The 25,049-nt window shown below is 40.5% G+C and overlaps 1 protein-coding gene across 3 annotated transcripts in view; it reads left to right on the forward strand.

Moving 5' to 3' along the window:
• Positions 1–2,495: 2,495 nt before the first annotated feature.
• The window catches only part of ECT2 (epithelial cell transforming 2), a 61,361-nt gene continuing 38,807 nt past the window's right edge, over positions 2,496–25,049 (forward strand). For 2 of the 3 annotated variants that reach the window (XM_043995028.1, XM_043995030.1), the window contains exons 1-11: positions 2,496–2,555; positions 8,582–8,736; positions 10,396–10,475; positions 12,668–12,850; positions 15,093–15,182; positions 15,893–16,000; positions 19,277–19,350; positions 20,654–20,784; positions 20,914–21,029; positions 23,946–24,008; positions 24,525–24,747. In XM_043995028.1, the coding sequence (XP_043850963.1) occupies positions 8,607–8,736; positions 10,396–10,475; positions 12,668–12,850; positions 15,093–15,182; positions 15,893–16,000; positions 19,277–19,350; positions 20,654–20,784; positions 20,914–21,029; positions 23,946–24,008; positions 24,525–24,747 (1,198 nt within the window). In that variant the 5' untranslated portion in view covers positions 2,496–2,555; positions 8,582–8,606. The remainder of the gene's footprint in view (positions 2,556–8,581; positions 8,737–10,395; positions 10,476–12,667; positions 12,851–15,092; positions 15,183–15,892; positions 16,001–19,276; positions 19,351–20,653; positions 20,785–20,913; positions 21,030–23,945; positions 24,009–24,524; positions 24,748–25,049) is intronic. The other variant, XM_043995029.1, reaches the window with a different exon arrangement.

Raw genomic sequence — 25,049 nt, forward strand, 5'->3', positions numbered from 1 at the left:
AGGAAATAGGATTAGATCTTATTAAGTCTCTCCACAGTCCCTAGTGCAGGATTCAGAGACCAAGCATTTGATAAATTGTATGTAGTAGTGATCCTGTTGGTGTTTAGAGGAGAGAAAATAAATGACCAAGTTTGCTGTGTAAACATTTTTCAGTCAGCAATTTTATTTCTAAGCATATGATGAAAAATCACCTTCGTTCAACTCATTTTGCATTTATTCCACATGTGCTATATGTAGGAGACACTGTTCTAGGCACAAAGAGGAAAACAACAATCTCTATCTATCCTGGAAGCAGCTAAGTAAGTCAATGCCCAATGTGGATCTAGTAAAGGGTGTGAATTTGAGGGTGGGGTTGCTCTTCTGACTGGAGGTCCTCTTCTGAATTGGCCCCCCCCCTCCCAATCTCTTCTGGGGAGTGCTCCTCTTTTGGGTGGATTCTGAGGGCACGACTCTACCTTTCTATCAATGAATAAATCTTTTACTAAGCACTTACTGTGTTCTAAAAACTTGTGCAGAGCACAGGGGATACAAGTAGAAAGAAAAAAAAAAGCAAGACAATGCCTGCTGTTTAGGAGCTCACAGTATCATTCAATCCAATGAGCATTTATTAGGTCCCTGATATATGAGATGCACCGGGGACACAAAGACAAAATGAAAAGCATAATTGTTAAAGGTTCCAGGGTTCTGCCTTAACACAAAAATCCCACCGAACTTAATGTTTTTAGAATTAGGGAGATGCCTGTAGGTGACCAATGTACAGAACGTTGAGACTACAGTCAGCAAGACTGGAATTGAAATCCTGCCTCACTTACTAGCTGTATGACTCTGGGAAAGTCACAACTTGCCTCACTTTCTTTAATTGTAAAGTGGGCATAATAACACCTCCCTCCCAGGAGATCACATGAGATAATTTTAAAGCATTTAGCACAGTACCTGGCTCCTATTAAGCACCATATAAATGCTAGCAATTATTATTTTATTGCAAAGTTAAAGGATTACAAATGACACTGATGAAGCAACAGCAATGTCAAGAAGTATTTAGGGTGGCTGACTCAGTATCACCATCAAGATATGAATCTAAAAACTGACATTTCCCCAGATTCAGTGAATTGCAGATATAGATGTGGAAGACTGAGGGGCGATCCCAACCTGTCTAAAACCGAATTCATCTTTCCCACTAAACCTGCTCTTCCTCCCGACTTCCTTATCATCACTGTTCCCCACAAATTACTTTGAGGTGAAACCCTGGTCTCACCCACTCCTCCCTCTCCCTCACCAGGTTCCTGTCAGTCCTCCTTGGGTACCGACTCTGTCATGTGTCCCCTTTCTCCTCTTCACTGGCACTTTTGCAATAACCTTCCAACCTGGTCCCCCACCTGTAGCATTCATGCCATCCCCGTACTTGTCAGATCCCTCGTTCTGATGTGAAGCTCTGATCACTGAGTCACAGAGCTGAAGGGGACCTCAGAGGCCAGAGAGCCCCACCCCCACCCGGCCTTTGCCCGCCCCCAACCCGCCCCCAACTGCTGGGCTTTTACAGGTCTTTGAGGCTCTGACATTCCCAGCCCCCACACTGCGGCTGCTCTGGCGTTCTGGGCCCCATATTCTTTGCTCTGGTGTTCTAGGTCTTCACATTCCTACAGTTCTGATGTTCCAGGCTCCTAGTTCTCTCTGCTCTGACATTCCAGGTTCCCCACATTCCTACTGCTCTGACGTAGTTCTCTCTGCTCTTAGGTTCCAGGTCCCCAGGTTCAACCCAACCCGTACCCCATTTCCCCCCATTATACTCTGATGTTCTAGGCCCCCATATTCTCTCTTCCCTGATGTTCTAGGCCCCTACATTCTGCCTGCTCTTAGGTTCCAGACCCCCAGGTTCTCTGTGCTCTGATGTTCTAAGTCCCCACGTTCCCACTGCTCTTTGGTTCTGGTCGCCTTCCCTGGCTCCCTAGGGCAGGTGAGACGTGTGAGACACGGCAGGGGCGCGAGGGTCGGAAGCCCATTTCTCCCGGGGCACGGCCAAAGGCCCAGAGCCTGCCCCTGCCAAGCAGCGCCGCCTGTCTGCACCTGGAGCCCCGGGAGAGGAGACGGTACGGCATTCCGACCCTCCGCGCCTGCGCAGATCTCTCCCGGCTGGCCACCGTCTCCCGGAAGTGGGATGCGGGAGGCCGCAGCCACCGCTGCGCCAGGCGCACCTGCTGTCCTGGGGGAAGGGGCGGCCACATCCGGGCATTTCTCCTCCCCGGCCTCTGACGTCCGGAGCCGTTGGGCCAATTTGAAAAGCACGCACAGCCAATCAGGCTGCACCCTCGGCGGCTGAGCAAAAGAAGGAGGGAGGGAAGAAACAGGTGGAGCGACGGCACCCAATCACAGGCCGGCCTCCCGCCTCGGTCTCGCGGACCAATGGGAAGAGAATTAACAACACGTGCGCCTCGCCCGAACCAATGGACGAGGCCCTTAGAAGGAGCCGCTCACTTTTGAATCGGCGGCGGCCGCGGCCGGCGGGGAATGGCGGATGCGGCTGGAGGCAGTGGAGGTCTGACCGACTGTGACATCGGGTGAGGAGGCTGCTGCTGCGGGGCCCGGGGTATTCCGGGGCCGGGCCGGCGGGGCGGGTAGGCGCGGGGGGCCCCGCTCTGCGCCCCTCCAGCGCCCCGCGCTCCCGCCTCGGCCCGTGCTAGCGCGGGGCCCGGCGCTGTGGGGCGCGGGAGGATCTGGGGCCGGGGGGCACCGCCCTCCTCTCCCCGCGGGGCCGGGCGCTCCTCCCTGACCCTTCACCCCGCCGAGCCTCAGTCTCCCCTTTTGTAATAGGGGCTCAGCACCCCTCCCGCCGCTGAAGGCCCTCGTGAAGCGCCGGGGGTGGGCGGCGGCCGCGAGTGGGTGTGGGGCAGAGCGCTCGGCCGACTGGATGCCGGCCACACCCACCCCCATTTCCGCGGCGGGGAAACTGAGGCCCGGGGAGGCGGAGAGGCTCCCAGGCCTTGGGTACGCGAGTCCCTTCACGTCTCTGGGCCAGCAGCGCTCGGCACATAGTAGGCGCTTAATAAGTGCTCACCGCCTGGAGATCTGAGGCTCCTCCAGGTCCGCGCCCCCGGGAGCCCGAGCGGCCTCCTGGGACCCCAAATCCAGGGAAAGGATGGGGTGCCCCGGGGGGTGGGGTCAGTCCCTCCCGCTCCGACACTCACTCACAAGGAAAAAACAGGGGTATTTTCCTCCCATCGCATAAAGCCGACGAACACTTATTAAGCGCCTCCTGCATACAGAGCAAGCGCTTAATGATGTCGGCTTAGATCTCGGGGTAACAGCCCAGCCCCCCGGGCTCCGGCCCAGGGACCCCTGCGAGCCCCAGGCTCTCGGTCCTGGTTTGCTCACCGCGGGACCCCGGGCAGGTTGATTGTGAAGGCTGATGGGGCCGGGAAGGAGCACCCCCGCTCTAGGCGGGCGGGGGTCCGAGCTTTAGGCCGGGAGGGGCTTGAGGCGTCTGGGCCCCTTGGGGAGGACGGAACCCCAGAACCGGAGTTCACTTATGGCTACATTTAGGGCAGGACGTTGGCGGGCTCGAAAGTGGCTAGGAGGGGGTGCTACCTGACGATGCATTGAGGGGACCGGGAGGACGTGGGGGGAGCTGATGAGGGGTCGGAGGATCCGGACTTGTCGGAAACTAGCAGCAGGGCAAGGAAAACCCCGCCAGCGGTTGGAACTTTGCAAAGTGAAACGCGCTGGCCCCAGCCAAGCCGGCCCAGCAAAGGCTGGCTCGTCCCTTGCGGGGTACGGGGTGTTCTTGCTCGAGTAGCGGCGCCGCTGGGGTCCCTTCCAGCTCCTAAGTGTGTCGCCAATCTTGAAACTTTATAGAAGTGTAAGTTATCACTATTATTACTCCGATCTGAGCTACTCCCAGATCTTCTACTTCAGTCCTGCTTGGGAGGGAATTCCTTTCAAGAGCCCCCTAGAAGGGAAATCTAAAGAAGAGGGCTTTTTCTTTTATGACAGATTCTATTTGGTTTAGAAAGTGATTGCTGCCTTTTATCTTTAATCAGACTAGCTAGTGAGGACTTGCCTAGCTAAGAACTGATATGTGAGCTTTATGTAAGTAAATTACAAAATATGTTTTGAGGAGCAGCAGAAGGATACTGTGTACCACTATGAAACTGAGTGTAAATTCCTTGATGACAGCTCTATAATCTTTTTGTATCCCAAATACCTACTCTGTGCCAGCCACAGTAAACACTTAACAAATTCTTTGTTAAATGAATGAGTGGAAATGATAGTTTTGATTTAACTCCTGACTCCCCAAAGAACCTTTGGATCTTGTTTATTATTTAGCATTAATCATAGTTCTGTCACTTCTCATGAGACAGAAATTGGCTTTGGAATATCTTGAAAGGGCTGATTTAGTATGGTACAATTAGGGAAAACTTAGTGTTTGTTTTTTTAAAATTTTTATTTTAAAATATTTTACAATTCCATGTAAAGATGTTTTTCAACATTCATTTTTTGTAAGATTTAGAGTTCTAAATTTTTTTCCTACCCTCCCTTCCCTCCCCAAGCCATTAAGCAATCTGATATAGGTTATACATTACAAACCTGTTAAGCATATTTCCACATTAGTCAAGCTGTAAGAGAAGAATCAGAACAAAGGGGGAAAAAACACAAGAAAGAATATACAAAAAAGCAGCAAAAGTGAAAATAGTATGCTTCAATATGCATTCAGACTCATTTCTTTTTCTGAAACCTTAGTTTTAAGGTAAGTCATACTCTTTTAAGTTTACATTTTTCTTTATTAGTTTTAAAGAGATACTAAGGAGTGTAAAGTATGTCTAAAACTTAAAAAATCCAAAACCCACTTTTTCTTTTCCTATACTGGAATTAGAACAGCATTAAGGAGAGGGAAGGCCTGGAGGAGGGGAAGAGGTCTGGATCCTTGAAAATGATTTGAATGGTTCATGTTTCTTTAAAAAGTTGGTCAAGAAAATTTTCCCTAGAAGAAAACTTCTCTGAAGTGACATTCTTTTTACCTTAGAACTCCACTAAAAATTCTGTAGTGACTAGAGCCCAATAAATGTAGTTTGTAGAGGTTTATTACCCATTATCATTTTAGGAGTTCTTGCCTCAGGGGCTTTAAGAGCTCCTCTTGAATAAATGGAAATGATTTGATGGTCTATCCCATAATTAAGATTTTTTTGGAGGTTTATCATATACCTTATCCTCAGTTGATTAAGTTACTGTTAACGTGTAATTTTATTTAATAAACATAAAAATATGTGCACGAAAGCTTAATACTTGTTTGAATGTCTCAGACCATCAGGAAACAAGTGTTTTATTACATTTGACATCTTGACAATTATTTGAGTGCTTTTGGGGGAAAATGTAGACACTAATTCTGTCATTAGGAATTTTAATTCGGTAGCAAGAATGAGTATAGCAACAATATGCAAACTGAGAAAAATTAGAACTTCCAGTATTTACATAGAATTCACTTTTTCTTTTTTCTTGTTTCTTTTTGTGAGGCAATTGGGGTTAAGTGACTTGCCCAGGGTCATACAGCTAGTAAGTGTCAAGTGTCTGAGGTTGGATTTGAACTCAGGTCCTCCTGAATCCAGGGCTAGTGCTTTATCCACTTGACCACCCAGCTGCCCCACAGAATTCACTTTTGAACAAAATGAGACACCTAAGTGTGAACAAGGCCTGGCAGAAGCCCAGTTGGGAAGCTGTTTTCCATCTCGTTCAACTCCCTCTCTCTCCCTTCAAACTCACACCATCCTAGAAATAGACTGTTTGCAGGCTGATGCCAAGACTAACCTGTGCAAACTTGTCCTTCTTCAAACCCTTTCAGGAGAGGAGCGCTCAATGGTTTCCCTTAGCAGCAGGATTTTCCTGCTTCATCTGAACAGGAAAAAAAAAAAAGTCCTATGTCTTCAAGTTTTCAAGTGGAATTGTGATTCAGTCAGAAGAAGTCTTGATTCAGATCAATCAGAGATTAAGTTTGGCCCTGTCAATGTAAAGGCAAATAGGAAACAGTCTCTGTCCTCCAGGTGGGGACAGTCTGTTGAGCGGACAGTATATCAATCAGCAAGCATTTGGGAAGAGCCTACTGGGTACCAGGCACTATGCTAAGATACTGGGAGGACAAAGATAAGTGAGACAGCATCTGCTCCAAAGGGAGAGAAAGCCTAGACATAGTAGTACATACACAAAACACACAAAGCAAATGTAAGGGTTTTTGGGGAGAGAGTGGACTAACAACTTGGGGGCTGAGGGGAATCCAGGAAGTTTTCATGTAGAACATGGCACTTCAACTTAAGTCTTAAAGGAAACTCAGCAATTTCAGAGGTAGAGGTGAGAAAGGATTCCCAGGAATGGGGACAGCCAGTGCACAGGCACACACTGGGCTAATGTCGTGCCGTGTGGGAAGAACAGCAACAAGCCACTTTGGATAAATTTGCCTGGAAAAGGGGTTGGTTGGAGCCAATGCTAAACAGAGAGGTTGTATTTGGAGTTTATTGAGCAGGAAGGTAACATGGTTACACCTAGGCTTTAGAAAAATCACTTTGGAGGCTCTATGGAGAGTTGGATGGGAGAGGCAGGAAGATGACAGACTAGTGCTTCCCAAATTGTGGTGCATGGACCTGGTCTGCAAGGTCAAAACTTTTCATAGTCATACTAAGTTGTTATTTGCCTTTTAAAATACATATCCCTTTTCTAATTACATATCTGTGTGAGGCCAGATTTTCTTAATATACTTCAACCAAGAATCACAATAGGTTGAATGCAGAAATCTATGTGAGAATCCAGCTGTTTTCAATTAAGCCAGTCATTAAAGAGATTTGCAGAAATCATTACAACAGTCTTACTTTTATCACTATTTTTTGGGAACAGTTATTTTTCATAAGAATATTATTTATGTTACCATGTAGTGGGCTTGCAAATATTTTTAAATGAATTAGTAAATATTTAAAAAATGTATCAGTTTTAATTTCTTTTTTCTTTTTTTAAGGTGAGGCAGTTGGGGTTAAGTGACTTGCCCAGGGTCACAAAGCTAGTAAATGTTAAGTGTCTGAGGCTGGATTTGAACTCAGACACTCAGGTCCTCCTGACTCCAGGGCCAGTGCTCTATCCACTGTGCCACCTAGCTGCCCCATAGTTTTAATTTCTAACAGATTTTTATCAGTAAATATGGATAGATTTAACCTACATAATCCTCTTTGGGATCCTCAGTAATGTTTGAGTGTAAAGGGACCAAAAATCTTTGAGAACAGCTAAGTTAGGCTATTCCAGTAGTCCAGGTGAAAGGTGAGAGGTAGCTGTATTATTAGAGAGCTGAACGTGTTCAATGGATGTGTCTCATCTTTATCGAGATAATGGAATCCATGGGAGGTGAGGTCACCAAGAGTGGGTATAGAGAGAGAAGAGGGTTTGGAGTCAGAAGACTGGTCTCAGTCTTGCCTCATCTAGTTACTGTTAAAGGAGGGGTTATTCCTGTTTCCTTCTTCCTTCTCTGTCAAGTGAGAGGGGCCTGGACCATAGGACCTCTGAGGTGATTTCCAGGTCTGAATCTGTGATCATGGAAATCATCTAATTTATCTTTACAGCCTCCATATAATGCCTGAAACTGAAGATGTATAGGATGAAAATTGAACTTGTGATTTCACTGGCTGAGGAAATACTGCAACCAACACATCTTTGTTGCAATTCATGGCCTCAGAGAGTTCATCAAGGCACTGTGAGGTTAAATGACTTGCCCACATTTCACAGCTAGTATGTATCAGGAAGGCCTTGAACCCAGGACTTCCTGGCTCTAATACCAGTTCTCTCTTCATATACTAGCACCAGGAAGAGCAGTGGTCATTATATTTTTTCTGTCAGCACATTAGATTATTGGGAGTGAAATTATATATCATCGAGAATGGGAGAACGCAATATATGAGTATCTTAGTATTTATCCATTTTCTTCAATATTCTAGGTTGGGTTACGAAGGAAACATCTTTAAGATTCTTGACATTTTGTTGAACTTAGTTGTGTATTTTTAGTTCTGATGTTTTTATATTGAATGTTTTGTTGTTTTTGGTAGGGCAATGGGGGTTAAGTGACTTGCCCAGGGTCACACAGCTAGTAAGTGTCAAATGTCTGAGGCCAGATTTGAACTTGGGTCCTCCTGAATCTGAGGCCAGTGCTTTACCCACCACACCACTTAGCTGCCCCTATGTTGAATGTTAGTAAGGAATATCATAAATCTCAATTTTAATCTTGTAACTTGATATATTGGATTACTTTGTATACTAATAGATATTGAAGATTCTTTTTAAGAAATTGTAGGTAGAGGGGGCAGCTAGGTGGCACAGTGGATAAAGCACTGGCCCTGGATTCAGGAGGGCCTGAATTCCAATCCTGCTTCTGACACTTGACATTTACTAGCTGCGTGACCCTGGTCACTTAACCCTCATTGCCCCTCAAAAACCAAACAAACAAGAACAAAATTGTAGGTAGAAACAAATTAATCCTAAATCAATGCTTAAACTTGATTGGATAAAAATAATTTAAAAATCATCTTACTATTCCGTATTTAAATCTTTTATGTTCTTTTAGGTAAAAAAGTTGAGAAGAATCAATAATGGCTGACAATAGTATATTACTATCTACTGCTGGGAGGAGTCTCTTGGCAGATACCTCTATTTTTGATTCTAAAGTTCCTGAAATTTCTAAAGAAAATGGACTTATTGGATCTGTTTCAGATGCTGAAGGTAATTATAAAAAAATTCATGGTTTTCAAAATTGAATAATCACTTTAAAAATAAAAGTGGAATGGGACCTTCCTTCGGAGATCTTCCAGCAGAAGCTGGATAACTGCTTGTCAGGTTAGAATGTTTTGGGGATTCTCTTCCCTATGTATGTTGGCTTGGATGGCTCCTGAGGTTCTGCCAACTAAGACATTTTGTGTTTCTGCTTTATTAAGCAAATGGTGTGTGGAACCTCTTTCTGCTCTTTAAAATAACAACCAAAGAATGGGTATCTTATCAGTAAATGTTTATTGACCCCGACTGTGTTTTTAGGAAAAAAAATTACACAGAGGGCACTTAGAATTTATGTTTATATTTAGGTACAGCGGGCCTTTGATGTAACAGTATACTTGAGAATTCAATAGAGCATAAAGTGGATCGACGTGGTCTTCTGTTCAGAAGAGCTTGCTCTTACTCTTTTCCTGGTGACTTTTTTCCCCAAATGGTGTTAAGTGAAATGGTACAAAACACTAATTTCATCTTGGGCTGCTTTAAGAGCATTATGATCTGTAGTCCCAAGAAGCTGATGGTATTGCTATACCTTGCCCTGGTCACACCGTAGCTGGAGTGTTGTATTCAGTTCTGGACACCACATTTTAGAGAGGACATGGATAGGCTGAAGCTTATCAAGAGGGAGCAGCCAGGATGGTGAATGGCTACAAGATCTTGCCATATGAGGACTGACCAAAGGAAATGGAGATATTTAGCTTGGATGAAAAAAGAAAAGGCATCACGATCGCGGAGTCCATGCCCAAAATGTCATTGGGAAAAGGGCTTAGAATTGCTAGGTTTAATACTGGAGGGCAGATCTAGGAGCAGTGGGGAACAGGTAGCACAGTGACAGCTTAAGGCTTGATATAATTAGAGCCATACAAAAGAATGGGCTGTCTAGAGAGGCAGGTCATGGAATCCACCACATTGTTGGTGTATTGGAGAGGGAATTCTTGTTCAGACACGGGTTGTAATGGATCATCTCTCAGATCAGTCAGTTAACAATTATTTATTAAATGCCACCTACTAGAAGCCAGGCACTGTGTGATGTGCTGGGGATACAAGAAAGGCAAAAAGCAAAACAAACCAGCCACGGTTTCTGCTTTCAAGGAGCTGACAGTCTAGTTGGGTAGACAGCATGCAGACAGCTCTGCAGACAGGACATGTAAAGGATGAACGGAAGATAATCAACAGAAGGAAAATACTAGAAACAGGGGGACCCAGGAAAGGCTTCCTGTAAAAGGGACTTAAAGGAAACCAGGGAAGTTGGGAGAGAAAGAATTCCAGGTATGGGAGATAGCCAGTAAAAATGCCTGGAATCAGGAGATGAAGTATCTTTGTAGGAGGAACAGCAACTCTGAAGTTCTATGACTTCAGTATTCACTAAACAGGCTAGTCACTAAGTCACTAAGAGAGTGGTTCTTGATTCTTATATATTCATAACATAAGTTTTCTGCACATGTATGAAAATTACATCTCGTAACACGTTAACTTGGGCATCAAGACATTTTAGAGGGTGTGACACTGCTCCTTGAGTTAACTCAAGACATATTTGAATAACACCACAGCAGCGATGGGAACCATAAGTATCACTATTTATATCTGATGGTGTATTTTTTTACCCCTTAACAGAAGAAATGCCTCAGATTGAAACTCGAGTTATACTGGTTCAAGAAGCTGGAAGACAAGAAGAACTTATAAGGGCCTTAAAGGTATGAGTCACTGTTTGGCCTTAGCTGCAGACGCATGGGTTCTTTGCTTATGTTTGTATGTGTGCCTGTAGTTTGGTAGTTCTTATTATCTCATGCCCAAGTCTCTCTTTCACAGACCATTAAAATAATGGAAGTCCCAGTTTTAAAGATAAAAGAAAGTTCCCCTGGAAAAGCGGATGAAAAGTTAATAAAAAGTATTATTAACATGGTACGTCAGGGATCTTGATTGCATGTGGCATGCTATCCTTCCTTTGACTTGGTTATCTTACTGCAATCTGTGATAATCGGACCTCAATTTGGCACGGAGGTGGATCTGGTGTATTCTAAAGCTAGTTGAATAGGAAATATGGGATGCTGCTTTCATATGTCATTTTAAACTGGCAATTAGTAATGCCTCACTATGGTATATGGTATATTTGATGAAATTTCTTTTATAAAATAATTTACTATTGCAAAATTTGGATATAGCAGTACATTTCAGTAGAGGTCTCATATTTTCCTTTGAACTAGCTTCTTCCATTGATTTTGAAATCCAAAGTTTTGAAATCTTGGCAAAAGTAGAATTAAAGAGCTTTGCTAAATACTGGGAGTATGATATACGAGTGTATGAAAGTAGATCTAATTTTCTAGACTAGACATTCAAGTGCCTTTCCAGTCCATGCACACGATACCAGCTTCCAAACCACCAAATTTACTAGCCCAAAGATGTTTGGGTTTTTTAAAAGGAAAATAAAACGCTACATTTTAAAATACATTGGCAATGAAATGAAGACTTCATTCCTTTTTTACTTGTCTCTGGAAAATTTGCTTAGTGCTCTATATAGTGGCAAATTATTATTTTGCTAGATTATTCGTTTTTTAATATATCTATCCCATTATATGTTCATTTAAAATAATTTATGATGCTTAAGTTTGAACATTAATAAGCCAATTAAACCTACATTTATGACTGTTTACATTTTAGAAAAAAATCAACATACTAAGTACTCATAACAGCTCATTAGTTACTCCCTCTGTACCCCCTTGGGTTGTCTTTGTGTGTTCATTTCTTTAAATCCTTTTCTTTTCATACTTTGGTAATCACAGTAGTTCACATTGGTTTCTTTTTAGATAAAGGGCAGTCTTTACTGATCCATCTCACATTTCCTTTGTTCCCAATATGTAATATTGATTAGAATGTTTGTTGTTTTTTAGTTAAATTTTATTCTATGCCTTAGTTTTTCATTATACTATATGTCCCCTGCTGCCCCATTGTTGGATAGAAGTGTCCCTGGGTCCCAAAAGACTGCTAATGGAGAGCAGATTCTATTAGTCCTACCAAGCTAGAAAGTATTGGAGTATAGGCCCAGTGTACTGGATAGAGTAGTGAACTTGGAATTAGAAACACTTGAATTCACTACTGATACTAGTTAAGTGATCTGAGCAGATCAGTAGTCTCAGTTACATCATCTATATATGTAATACTAATAAACTCACCCAATGGGGCAATTATGAGGCTCAGATGATATGATGCATGTGAGATGCTTTAATAAGTCCCTCTTTTCCCAAGGCAAGCCTAGTTAAGTTCAGAAATGTTCATCGCCAGTTTGACTGCAGGGTGCTGAGTTTTTCACCTACAGTAACTTTCAAACATTTCTACTGTGTTAAAGAGTGGTGGGGATCCATGTTGGTAGAAAAAGCATCCCCACTGACAAAGTTGTAGATACTTATAGCATTGACATCTACTACAATTAAAAAGAAAGTTTGCTTCCCAAAAGGCTGCTTATATACTACTTTTTTTTAGGTTAGCACAGAACAACATAGTAGAAGTAATCAGTGCTGAAGAATAATATTTGGCTTTTTTCATGGAAATAATTAACATATCTTTTTAAAATTTGTCATTCCTCATTCCATGATATTTTCTATTAATGTTCAGACTAGTTGATTTGATGCTTAATCAGCATTCATTCAGGTATCTCAGTCTAGTACTAATTGAAAATTTGTAAGGTAATAGCAAGATATAGACTAAGGCAACATTTTCAATTTTAAACTTAAATGTAATAACGGATATTGAATAATTAGATCTTGAATGTTTACTTTTTGGATGGAGGAATGGTATTTGGTGTATAATGTCTATTTGGAGTTACTTTATTAATTCATTGTGTATACATACATGATTCATACTTCTAATATTCCATTTTAAAAATATCAAGGAAATAAAAGTGCCCTACCTAAAGATGGAATCAGTGAAGGAATTTGAAGATTCAGATTCATCAGAATTTGAAAACATATTTGTGGTCATGGACTTTCAGGATGCTGTCTTCAAAGACTTATATAAGGCTGATTATAGAATTCTTGGACCCCCAGTTGTGCTTAATTGTGCAAAAACGGGGGAGGTAAGAGTATAAATTAATTTAACTTTTCAGTATTGGAAGTGTTTGTGCATGTGTGTTATATGTAGCAAGTTTTGTGACTTTGTATTAAATCTTTTGTGTTCTGCTATACTGTACTAGTGTTGTGAAAGGAGCCATTGTAGCGTAGCTGATAGAGGACCCACCTCCAAAGAGAGGAATACCTGGGCTCTACCTCTGACAGGTGGTTGTGGGACCCTGGCCATACCACTCTTTCTCTAAAACTGCATTATGCCAAAGTTGCTCATTTGAACCAGTAGAGGGTTTTCCTCTTAACAATTTCCTGTACCAATGAAATCCCAGGTCTGATCTAAAGAAGAGTGTCGTAGAAAGAAAGAACATGTGCTTGAGAATCCATCCAGCTCGGGTTCTAGTTCCTGTTCTATTAACTCATTGTGAGATCTGGGGCCAATCCCGTGACATGTTGTGGCCACTTTTCTCTATCACCTGTAAAATAAAGGTGTTGATCTAGGCTAGGGGATACTTAAGGCATAGTCTAGCTCTTCCAGTCTGTGATTCAGTACCCAGCCACCAGGGATACTTCTTATTTTCTGACATTGTATGTGAACTAGAAGAGTGGCGATTGTGCCATGGAGGGGGGGTACATTATGATAAAATGTGTTTTGATTTTAGGGTCCTCAGAAAATCACCTGTTTAATTGGGCATCAGATTCTTAGTATAGAAATAATAGCAGCTTCAATATTGTTATCAGTCAATGTTTTCCTGTTACATAATGAAAGCCTTGTGGCCAATAAATCTCACTGCTCATTAGACTAGTACCTATGAAACTAAATTTATAGGGATAATGACTAGACTGGTGATTTCACTAATACCTGAAACTCCTGCCAGTGTAATGTGGAGTCCCAGTACCCTGCTATCAAGCTGCCTCTTTTCCACATTCTTCTTACTGTCTTACAGAGTTCTGTAGAGCAGCAAAAGGTGAAATGATTTGCCCAGGTCACAAAGCCCGTTTGTGTCAAAGGTGACATTTGGAGCCATGTTTTCCTCATTTGGAGGCTGGATCCTTTATCCATTATGCGATACTGTCTCTCTTAAATATAAGCTAACCAAAAGAGTCAAATTAGAGTTCTTCATTGTATTTTTTTTATTCTTTTTCTTATATTCTTTTGCTTTTATTTCCCTGTTCCTTAGAATTATCTTATTTAGTGCTTTGTTGACTGTGTGACAGTTGCCTTCTAATTAAAAATTCTTGATGTGTACCCAAAGTAAATTTTTTAATGAACAATTTAATATTCTTAAGTAATGAAGTCAGTGATACTGATGCATTTTTGACCTATTCTATGGAAAAAACCTTCATTCACCTTTATGACCAGCTGAGCATTGGATAAATTGCTTAATTTGTTTTTGTTTTTTTCCATCTTGAAAATGGATGTTTTAATAAAGTGCTTTCCTTCCTTTAATTGCAAAAAAAATTATGATCTTTATCTAATGTTATTAAATTTCTTTGACTTGATTTTAATAACTAATGACAACTCAAGCAGTGGAAGTGTTTGCCAGTTTTATTTGCAAACAATAGTTCATTTGTATAGTATACAATGTGGATTGAAATGAACATACAAATTTCTTTGAAATTTTCTGTAAGAGTATTGTTGTGTATAAACTTATCCTAAGTTGATTTAGAAATTTGTTTTCTTGGTGAGTGATTTAACTCCGAAAGAGAAAACTGTTTAGAGAGACTAATATTTGAAGATATAAAAGAGTTTTGATTTAGAAAATAGTATGTTGGTTACCTGAGTGATTATGTTTATTTTTACTAAGGGATCAGGTAGGATTAAATCAAGTAGAAAACACTCTTTATCTAAGGAAAAATATTTGATGATGCCTATAAGTGATCATGAGGCTAGATAATACAGTGAGGTGGTGCTGTGGATAGAGAGGCACTAGGCTGGAAATCAGGGAGACGAGTTCAGATCCTGCATTGGACCTTTATTTAGTTTTGTGCTGCTGGGTAAGTTACTTAACCCAGTCTCAGTTTCTTCTTCTGTAAAATAAGAGGATGAGGGGGCAGCTGGGTGTCGCAGTGGATAAAGCACTGGCCTTGGATTCAGAAGGACCCAAGTTCAAATCTGGCTTCAGACACTTGACACTTACTAGCTGTATGACCCTGGGCATGTCACTTAACCTTCACTGCCTCGTAAAAAAAAGAGGATGAGACTTGATGGCCTGAAAGTCCTCTTCCAGTGCTAAATCTATGAATATCTTTCAGCCTTTGCCGTATTCCTGCCGCCCTCTTTACTGTGCAAGCATGTCGAATCTGGTTCTGTGCTTTACAGGATTCAGGAAGAAAGAAGAACTCGTAAGTCTCTTTAAACAAACAAAACACCACTGAAAGGGCACCTCTCTGATAATTTTGTAAACTACATCGAGAGCCTTATTTAGACATTTGTCATTTTAAAGAGGTGATTGAGGTAGGGAATAGCACAGACCAATCAGTTTAAAAAATCTTAGAGCAATGCAATTCTGAAGAGATTACATTCAAGTCTGTATTAGATAAAACTTGGAAAAGAATTTTAAAATTCAGTAATTATCTGAATATTTTAACATGTCTAGATATTATAAAAATAAACTTTGACCTTTTTCAATTTGTACTTTTGTAACTAGTGTTGAATAGACAGCCAGACTTCTCTGGGTCACAGAATATTTCAAGTAATAAATTAATATCTCATTTTGTTTGTTTTTTTGAGGGGGATGAAGGGAAGTCAGTTTGATAAAACATAGACTGCTGAAGGGAAAGAATTCAAATTTGATGCAACATGTGGTTTTCCTTGTACAAAAAAAAGTACTGGATGGAAATAGAACAGTTAAAGCCATTGCTTACCTTACTTAGGCTCAAATGAAGCCTTTTTTCTAAGTGTTTGAAGTCATTGAGCTATTATTATTGCTATTAAAATAAGTCTTTAATCTGTATGATGAAAATTTATGTACTCAAGAAAAAAATCTTGTAAAAATCATTCAATTTAAAACAAGTTTACACTGATAATGTAGAATTTGTTTTTTTTTCCTAAGGTGAAATTGGTGACTTTGGCCCATTACATGGGTGGAACTATTCGAAAGGACTTTAATTCTAAAGTTACACATTTGGTGGCAAATTGTACACAAGGAGAAAAATTCAGGGTATGTATGATTTGGTTTATCTTTAACTTTTACATAACAGGTTGCCTTGTTTTAAGTTGTGTGATACAGCAGTATTTTCTCAATTATTTATAGGACAAAAGGAGTTTTGTTCTACTTAACCAAGATTTTAAAGCCACCTGTGTGTGGGCCTCTTGTACTGTAAAACAATTATTTGGGGATTCCCCCATTAAAAAAGGGAAGCCTCCCTAGCTTAACTTTTTAACCAGGTAGAGAAACATAGAGTAGGAAGTGTTATTTCTTTCTCATGCTTAATTTATGGGGCAGCTAAATGGTGTAGCAGATAGAACACTAGCCCTTGAGTCAGGAGTTCCTGAGTTCAAATCTGGCCTCAGACACTTGACACTTAATAGCTGTGTGACCCTGGGCAAATCACTTAACCCTAATTGCTTCAAACATCTGGGGTCATCTCCAGTCATCCTGATGTATATCTTGCCACTGGACCCAAATGGCTGTTGAGGAGAGAGTGAGGCTGGTGATCACATCACCTCTTGATGTAATGGTTCTTTTCAAGAACAACAGTAGCTTAATTTATGGTCATTAACCATCTATAGTGACTTCACCATAGCCCTTCTCTGGCATATGGTTTGGTACGGACTGATTTCTTATGTATAATGCCAGTGGAGCCTAAGCTCTCACAAGTCCTACTATGATGGGTAAACCTCGATTATTGGTCCAGTGATGGTCTCTATTCTGTCATTTTAAGAGAAGTCTAACTGAGTTTGAAAATGTTCATTGCTTTGTTGGCCTCACTGATGGTTTTTTCAGTCACAACCACTCCCAAAGACAGTTCAGAACAAAATATGAGAGGTCTGATTGTGATTTCTGCTGGTGGAAATCCATGCCAATTAAATCTCAGATTCATGAAATGTGGAAGTATGTAGTATATATAGTTTCTGTCTCCTTTCTGAAATCTTGTTTATTTTCCTTCCTTTCCTTACCCCTACCTTTTCCTCTCAGATTTTCTTTGAGCACTTGTATGAACCTTTCCTGCCCTTATCATAGCCTACTTTGTATTATGCTTCTCTATCTTTGTCCCCTCTATAGGATTATAAACTCCTCCGAGAATGTGCCATTTTTCGTCTTTGTATCCTCATTGCTAAGCCATGATATGTTCAAAATAGGTGCTTAATAAATGTTTCTTGGATTGAATAGAACTGAGGATTTATAAGGAACAATTATTCCTTGCACTTTGCTATTCAAAATGTTAGCCAACTGTGTTGCTAATGTGGGTAGACTGTAGGCTCTTTGTAGGTACCCAGAGGTCATTAGCAGAATTAGAATTTTGATGGAGGCTTATTCTGTGTGCTGGCTTGCTGTTTTTTACACTAAGATAGAAAGAGACTTGATGTCTGATTGTTATGGCATGATTGACACAGAAAGTACTCAGCCAGGTACTCAAGGTAGAGAGAGAGAGAGTTTATTCACGCGCTGGCCCAAAGGGGGTTTTCCAGCCTCCAACAGTGGGCCCTGAGTCTTGTAGCCCACCTGGTTATATACAAAAAGAGTAGGCGTGGTATAGTGCCAAGTTTATCAAATGAAGATGAGGTCAGTATTTCACTGAACAAAAGGATGCATAGTGGCACCTAGTGGTTTAGTCATCATTACAGGAACATATAAGAATGAGGTCAGTAGTTAAGGGGGGGGGAGGCTCTTGTTGCAGCTGGGGTCCCTCAAGGCCAGAGCCGGTCTGAGACAGACAAGGTTGGAAGGCAGAGATTACAGGCCTGCAGCTGTAGCTGGAGCACAGTAAGGCCAGGGTCTGTTTGAGACACACAAGGTCAGAGGCTACGTGTGATTTTCTACGTCATGATATCTGGAAAAGTCAAAATACCTACCATGCATCTAGCATTCTGTTCTTATGGGGGGGGGGTAGAAAGAAGTGTAAGGTATTACTTTTGCCTGTGCTGCTGAGGTGAAAGGTTAGGGAGAAACGAGAGATGAAAGATGAGAGGGCTGGCAGTATTGTGGATGATGGCTTAGAGGGACAGAGAACAGAGGTGGCATGATTTCCTGGGAGACTGTCACACTGGTCTAAGGATGTGGCAGTAAGCACTTGGATCTCTCCCGCTGTCATATTCTCATTTGTGAGAAGGGCATAATCATACTAGAAAGATGTCCATAGGATTGTTGTGGGCAAAATCCTATGCAAACTTTAAAACAATGTTGCATATTGGAAAGATATTCTGGATATCAGGAGTGAGGGCAAGGGAAGAGTCAAAAGTAACACCTGGAAAACTGGGCCAATGATAAAAAGCTGACATTTGTTTACTGTTTGAAAGTTTTTAAAGCACTTTGAAGAGATCTCATTTGTTTACAATAACTCCACTGACAGGAATAGGGAAATCAGAAGTTTTGGAGAAAAGGTCTTTATGTTGGACATTTTGAGCTGGAGCTGCAGTTCTGAAGCTTGGGATCAAGTCCTGAGATACAGACTTGGGAGGTATCTGTTTAGAGGTCATAGTTGAAGCTGTGGGAAGTGAATGAAATGGCCAAGGGATCGAATGAGCATGGAAAACTCGGTCTAGTCTTGTCTGATTGAAATGGAACTTTGCTTGTAGGTAATAGGTAAAAAATTAGGTTGTATAAAGAGTGTATGGCCAGGCTATATCTATTTAGGTGAGATGGTTCTTGTCTATCTTTTCTGCTGTTTACAAGAAAAGGAAGTAATTATTTGAACTTAATTTAGTGTTGCTTCCTTATCAAGTAAGATCTTGGTTTTATAGAATATGAGTACTGAGAGTCTTAATTTTTTTTTTCAGTTCTTCCAAGTTCTTGCAGGGAAGCTTTGATAGATAGCAGATGGAATTTTTAGTAGAGTTTTTGAGCCCTTGGGCAGAAGAATGGAAACAATCATTCACACCAAGGGCTTATCGGTGTGGCAGGCTCTATCTAAGAGGTCTTCTTTGCCTGGACTCATTAGAGAAAGAGACTAGAGACAAAAGAGCAGTGATGATGGGATTTTGTCAGTGCCCTCATTCTGGCTGGGGATACTTATGAAACAAATTCTACTGCAAGAAATTGGAATATTTGGAGTTTTTGTAATAACAAATTTTTGACCTTTATGATATGAAACTTTACATTTTTTCTTTTGTGATATTTTCCATATATGTCTTGTCTCAAAATTACATAAACGTTATTATGAATTAGTACAAGCTGATTTATAGTTTATAGCAATTAAACTTGGAACTATATAAGATGAATATCATTTTGTTACTGATGTATCATTATTGTTAATAATGATTTTATTTATTCTAGGTTGCTGTTAGTCTAGGCACCCCTATCGTGAAGCCAGAATGGATTTTTAAGGCCTGGGAAAGGAGAAATGAACAGTAGGTATTTATTTAACTATTTACATTTATGGGGCAGCTAGATGGTGCAGTGGATAAAGCATCGGCCCTTGCATTTAGGAGGACCTGTGTCTATATGTAAAAAAGTGTTTTTAGCAGCAATATAAAAGATGAGTTGGAGGGAGGAGCAGAAGTTAGTAGAACTGTTAGGCAACTGGTGGTAGGGACTGTTGGTAGCATGGTAATAAGTAGTGGGAAGGAAATAGGAAGAGGGATGAGGGTTTTGGTTCTGTAGGTTTTGATCCTTTTGCTTCACCATTTTAAAGTCTTTACAGATTTTAACATTCTTTGGAATTCATATAAAAGAAGACTTTCAGAGCAGGGATTGGATTTTTTAAAGATAACATTCATGGTAAAACAAGTTACTACTTGTCTTATTATATTTATTTTATTATATTATTTTATGATTAAACTATTTTCATTGACTGTTTATTCATGTTCCAGAACCTCTGAGCAATTAGTGCAGTTTTCTAAATTTTGTCTAGTTAGCATTTTTGAATTTGGGCTTAACTCTTCTTCCTCTGCGCCCCCCGCCCCCAATTATTTGTCTTCCAAAATTTTTTTCCCCTCAGAGGCACCACCATTTTTCCAGTGTCTTGGGCTTACCACCTAGGTTGAATCATCCTTGGCTCCCTATTGCACTTCTTTTCACATAGCCATTTAGGTGGCAAACATTGCTGTTTCTATTTCCATGCTTTTCCTCACTTAGATTCTCTTCTAACTACTTGCATGGTCACTGCTCAAGTTCAGGACCATCCCTTTGCCTGCACTGTCACAGTCACATCCTGATTGATCTCTACCTCAGGACTCTTTCTCACCAGTCCATCTTCCACACTACTGCCAGAGGGATATTCTCTATACTCTGATTTGACAAAGTCTTCTAGGATTGAGTATGAAGTTCTCAAGCTAGTTGGCTTTTAAACCCCTTCACCACATGGCCCCAGTCTACCTTCCCTGCTCATGTTCTATTATACTCGTTATTCGTCACTTTCATCTCATCAAGTTTCTCCACATTGTCTCCCATTCCCTTTTCCTGTGCCTTTTGCACACTCTCTTACTTCCTCCAAGGCCCAGCTAAGCACCATCTTATACATGAAGCCTCTCTTGATCTTTTCTGTCTTGTGCTTGTTTTGTATTTTCTTTTACCCCAACCCTGAACATAAGCACTCTGAGAGCAGGAACTGACTCTTTTTCGTTTCTCTCTGGAGTACCCAGCATGATGCCTGGCACAGGGCACACGTTTAAGGAATGATTACTGATAGATTTTCTTTGTGTTTGTGGTTAGGGATTTCTGTGCTGCAGCTGATGAATTTAGAAATGAATTTAAAGTCCCTCCTTTTCAAGATTGCATGCTGAGTTTTCTGGGATTCTCAGATGAGGAGAAGGCTAATATGGAAGAAATGACTGAAATGCAAGGTGGTATTATTTGATACTTAAATAGGGATTTCTCCCCTTATGTAATGTTGTCTCATTCTATAAATTTTAAAATGTTTGCATTGGGGAAGAAACGTTTTAGTCACTGTTGGCTCTTATCTTTAATTTTAGGAGGTCACTATTTGCCCGTTGGAGATGAACAGTGCACCCACCTTATAGTCGAAGAAAATGCAATAAAAGAACTTCCATTTGAACCTTCAAAGAAACTTTATGTTGTAAAACAAGAGGCAAGTAATTCTACTTGTTAAACTTTTTACAAACATTACCTAGGTTTGTTCTGAGTAAGATAAAGTTTGTATTGTACCAAGAGTGAGGAATAACTGCCAGATAGCTCCTACTCTGTGCTGGCTCCAAAAAAATATCTATTCATAAGACCAAGCCAGACTCTGAGACAGGAGTCCTTCAATCTGGAGAAGTCTTCTCAAAGACATGAAACGTGTGATAACAGAGACCAATTAGAGGGAAATTGTTATTAAAACAAAAAAAGAAAAAAAGTTTGTGGCCCCCAGGTTAAGAACCCCTGCTATAGAGGACCCATGGGGGAACAGTTAAAGACCACATGGGGTGACCAAGCATGGCTGCTTGTGCTTTACACTGATGGAGGATTCACTTAAGTATATAAAAATATTATTTCAATTTCCATCGGTAAATCATTATTTAGCCATGGAAGCAGTAAGAGAAAATAAAAAATGAAATTAAAAACAAAATTGTGAATGTTTATATTTTTCAAAGTTTTTAATGATCGTTTGAAAGTCCCCTACTCAAAAGGTATAGGTATGAACTTTTCCATAGCCCTATGTCCCCACAAAGAGATGGGAATTTACCTGTGTTCAGGTTGCTTTGTCGTACTTTGTTTTGACATTGTTGTATTCATTGTCTACACTTGTTTTTACTTCACTTTACAACAATTCATATAATTCTTTCCTGGTTGATGCTTTGTTTCCAGTTCTTTGCTTCTACAAAAAATACGACAACTAGGATCAGAAAGGAAGTGGTCAACTGGGGAAAAAAATTTGTACCAAATATCACAAATAATGAAAGACCAAAAAGCCTTTCTCCAGTAAATAAACTGTTTGAAGAAAAGCATATAAACAGTTGTTATTTTAGGGCTGCTCTAAATTATTAATAATGAAATGCAAATTGGAAGAACTCTGAGGTTTATATCATAACCAGCAAATGGACAAAGGTGGTGAAAGACCGGAATAATCAGTGCTGAAGGGGCACACTAATGGAGCTGTTGTTGGAGCTGTAGAAAGTTCTAATCATTCTGGGTGGCCATTTGAAATGCTAAATGACTAAAACATCCATACCTCTGACTCCGATTCTAATGCTAGGCAAGTACCTTAGTGAGTTCAGTGATAAAAGACAGGCCCCATATACTCCACAGACTTCGAGCAGCAACTTGGACTTTGGAAGAGTAGCCTGCTAGAGAGCAAGGTTAAGTGACTTGCCCTGGGTCACACAGCCATTAGGCATCACAGGGAAGAGTTGAACCCAGATTTTCCTGAACTTGGTCCCCTTTACACATGTGTTACTGCCTCTCATTTCATATGGGATAAAAGCATCCCATTATTTTCTTGCCATAACTTTAGTCTTTTCCCTCTTAGTGGACTTGTAGTTTGTTTCCCTTTTTTAATGTTATGTTGGTCCAGCTTCTAGGCCACCCTCCAGAGCTATCATCAAGGGAGTGGTACGGTAACCTTTTTGGCCAGGGCACCTTCTATCCCTGCCACAATTAGGAGCACTTGGTGACAAGTTGCCACTAATGGGCAAGGTAAGCCCAGGTGTCCTTGGAATAGCAGCATTACACAGACTACTGATCCGCTCCCAGCCTTAGCCCCACTGCCACCTTGGCCAACTGCCAGCTAACTGCTGCCAATAGGCAGGTAAGGCCAACGGCCCTTGGAATAGCCGCACTCCCCTCCCCCAGACCATGGCCTCCCCACACCCCGTCCAGGGAGCATCCTGTCTGTGCATGTGCTAAAGTCTGTCACCTCAGCAGTCAGAGCTGCTAAAGACCCAGAGAAGAAACTTCTCAGGCCTGCAGGTGCATCCCTGTCAGACGAGTCAGTGTGAGAAAGATCCATGAGGCTATCCATGGAAATCATGCTAAACATGCATTCCCGTCTTCTAGCTGCTGTCGCATAGGAGTCACTGGGCATCTTCCTCTGACCCCACCCCCGTAGAAAGGGAGCTCCTGGAGAGCAGGTGCTGGTCATCGTGTATTAAGCACTTACTGTGCTGTAGGCACTGTCCTGTTTTTCTTTTTTGTATCCTCCGAAGTACAGTGCTTTGCACACAGTGTGTACTCACTAAATGCTTCTTCATTCTTTGAACAAACAGTTCTTCTAAGAATATTTTTGTACAGATTTTCTTCCCTTGACACTAACTTTGGGGCCTAGGCCCAGCAATGGGACCAGTGGGTTAAGGGACAGTAAACAGGTAGATGGTATAGTCGGTAGAATACAGAACACATAAAGTCAGGGAGACCTGAATTCAAATCTTGTCTCAGAAACTATCTGACTCAGAGCAAATCACTTAACCTCTCTGTGCTTTGATTTCCTAATCTGCAACCTACCTCAAGTGGTTGCTGTGAGGATCAAATGAAAATAATTTGTAGAAATACTTTTAATTTTTTAGAGCTGAATGCTAGCTGTAAATGTATATTCCCTAATAAATAATCCTAAATTTCTCCTCAGCTAAATTGGATACAACTTGATAACTACATCAGCAAAATGATACTGTGCTTTTATATTTTTTGAAGTACAGTCAAGCCAGTAATTTTGTTTGTATTTCATTCTTTTGTCAATTTGGGTATCAGGTGGACTCAAGTTACTTTAATTTAAAATTTTAATTGTAAAACGTCCATTTTTCTGATTGTCAGACATTTGGCACACATTTTTGTATGTTCATTTATATTTTTCATATCATTTGACTTATCCTTTCACTAATGACTTGGGCTGATAAATTTAAGTTTATTCTTATACATTTTACTCAAATGGCACAACACCCATTAATTTATTTCTAGATGCATTACTTTTTGTGTATAAAATAATTTTATTTTTATGTACTCAAATTATTCTGTTCTATAATATAGATTTTAAGTCTTCTATGTTGATTTTTTCCCCCTTGCTCCTTTTCAGTGGTTCTGGGGCAGTATTCAGATGGATGCCAGAGCTGGAGAATCTATGTATTTATATGAAAAGGTATCAAAATTATTTCTTCTTGCATTAAGGAGAACATGTACTGAAAGGTGTTAATATAGCACCTTTTAGTCCTTAGAGTGCTTCATAATTCTTACCTTGACAAAAACTCTGAGATAGATAAACTTAAATGCAAAAATTCCTTAGCATTCACAGAAAATAATTTAAAATTAGATACAACATAATATTATTTTTCCTTCAGGCATAAATGAAACCAACGATATCAGTAAATTCAGAATCATAAAATCTAAATGGAAGAACCTCTATGATTTCTTTTTTTTAAGGGTCTTGTGTTCCTAACATAAAATTGAAAAACATACTTTGGAAAGTTAATGAAAATGTTACTATTAGGCAATTATAATGTTTTGTTTATTATTGAATATATATGGCTTCAGACTTGTCTGAGATAAATGTTCAAGATCTGAATTTTGTACAATTGGGCTACAGTCTTGTTAATGTGTGTGAGTATATATATGTATGCTTTAATAACTAATACAGCACGTTTTTGTTTAATTTTAGGCTAATACTCCTGAACTCAAAAAATCAGTGTCACTCCTTTCTTTGAGTACCCCAAATAGCAATCGGAAGAGACGTCGTTTAAAAGAGACACTTGCTCAGCTGGCGAGAGAAACTGATATATCGCCATTCCCTCCTCGTAAACGCCCATCAGCTGAGCATTCCCTTTCTATAGGGTCACTATTGGATATCTCCAACACCCCGGAGTCCAGTAGTAACTATGGAGGTAAAATACGTTTTAATAAATTTGTTTTGCCTATTAAATACAAATCTTGTTAGAATGTGGGTGAATGGAGACAGTCTCTCTACATATTTCTATTGTAGTCAGTCAAAAGCATTTCTTAGGGGCCTACTATGTGATTATCTATGATGTGAAAAGCAGAGTATTAAGGAATTTGGGGAATATAAAAAGTATAAGACAGTTCTTCATGCCATCTATAACATAGTTGTAGAGAAAAGATAGGGACATACAAAGTGTGTAATAGCATAATATACCACTGTAAGACATCTTGCAAAATATGTGATTTA

This window comes from Dromiciops gliroides, chromosome 3 (assembly GCF_019393635.1).
Source record: "Dromiciops gliroides isolate mDroGli1 chromosome 3, mDroGli1.pri, whole genome shotgun sequence".
Classification (NCBI taxonomy): domain Eukaryota; kingdom Metazoa; phylum Chordata; class Mammalia; order Microbiotheria; family Microbiotheriidae; genus Dromiciops; species Dromiciops gliroides.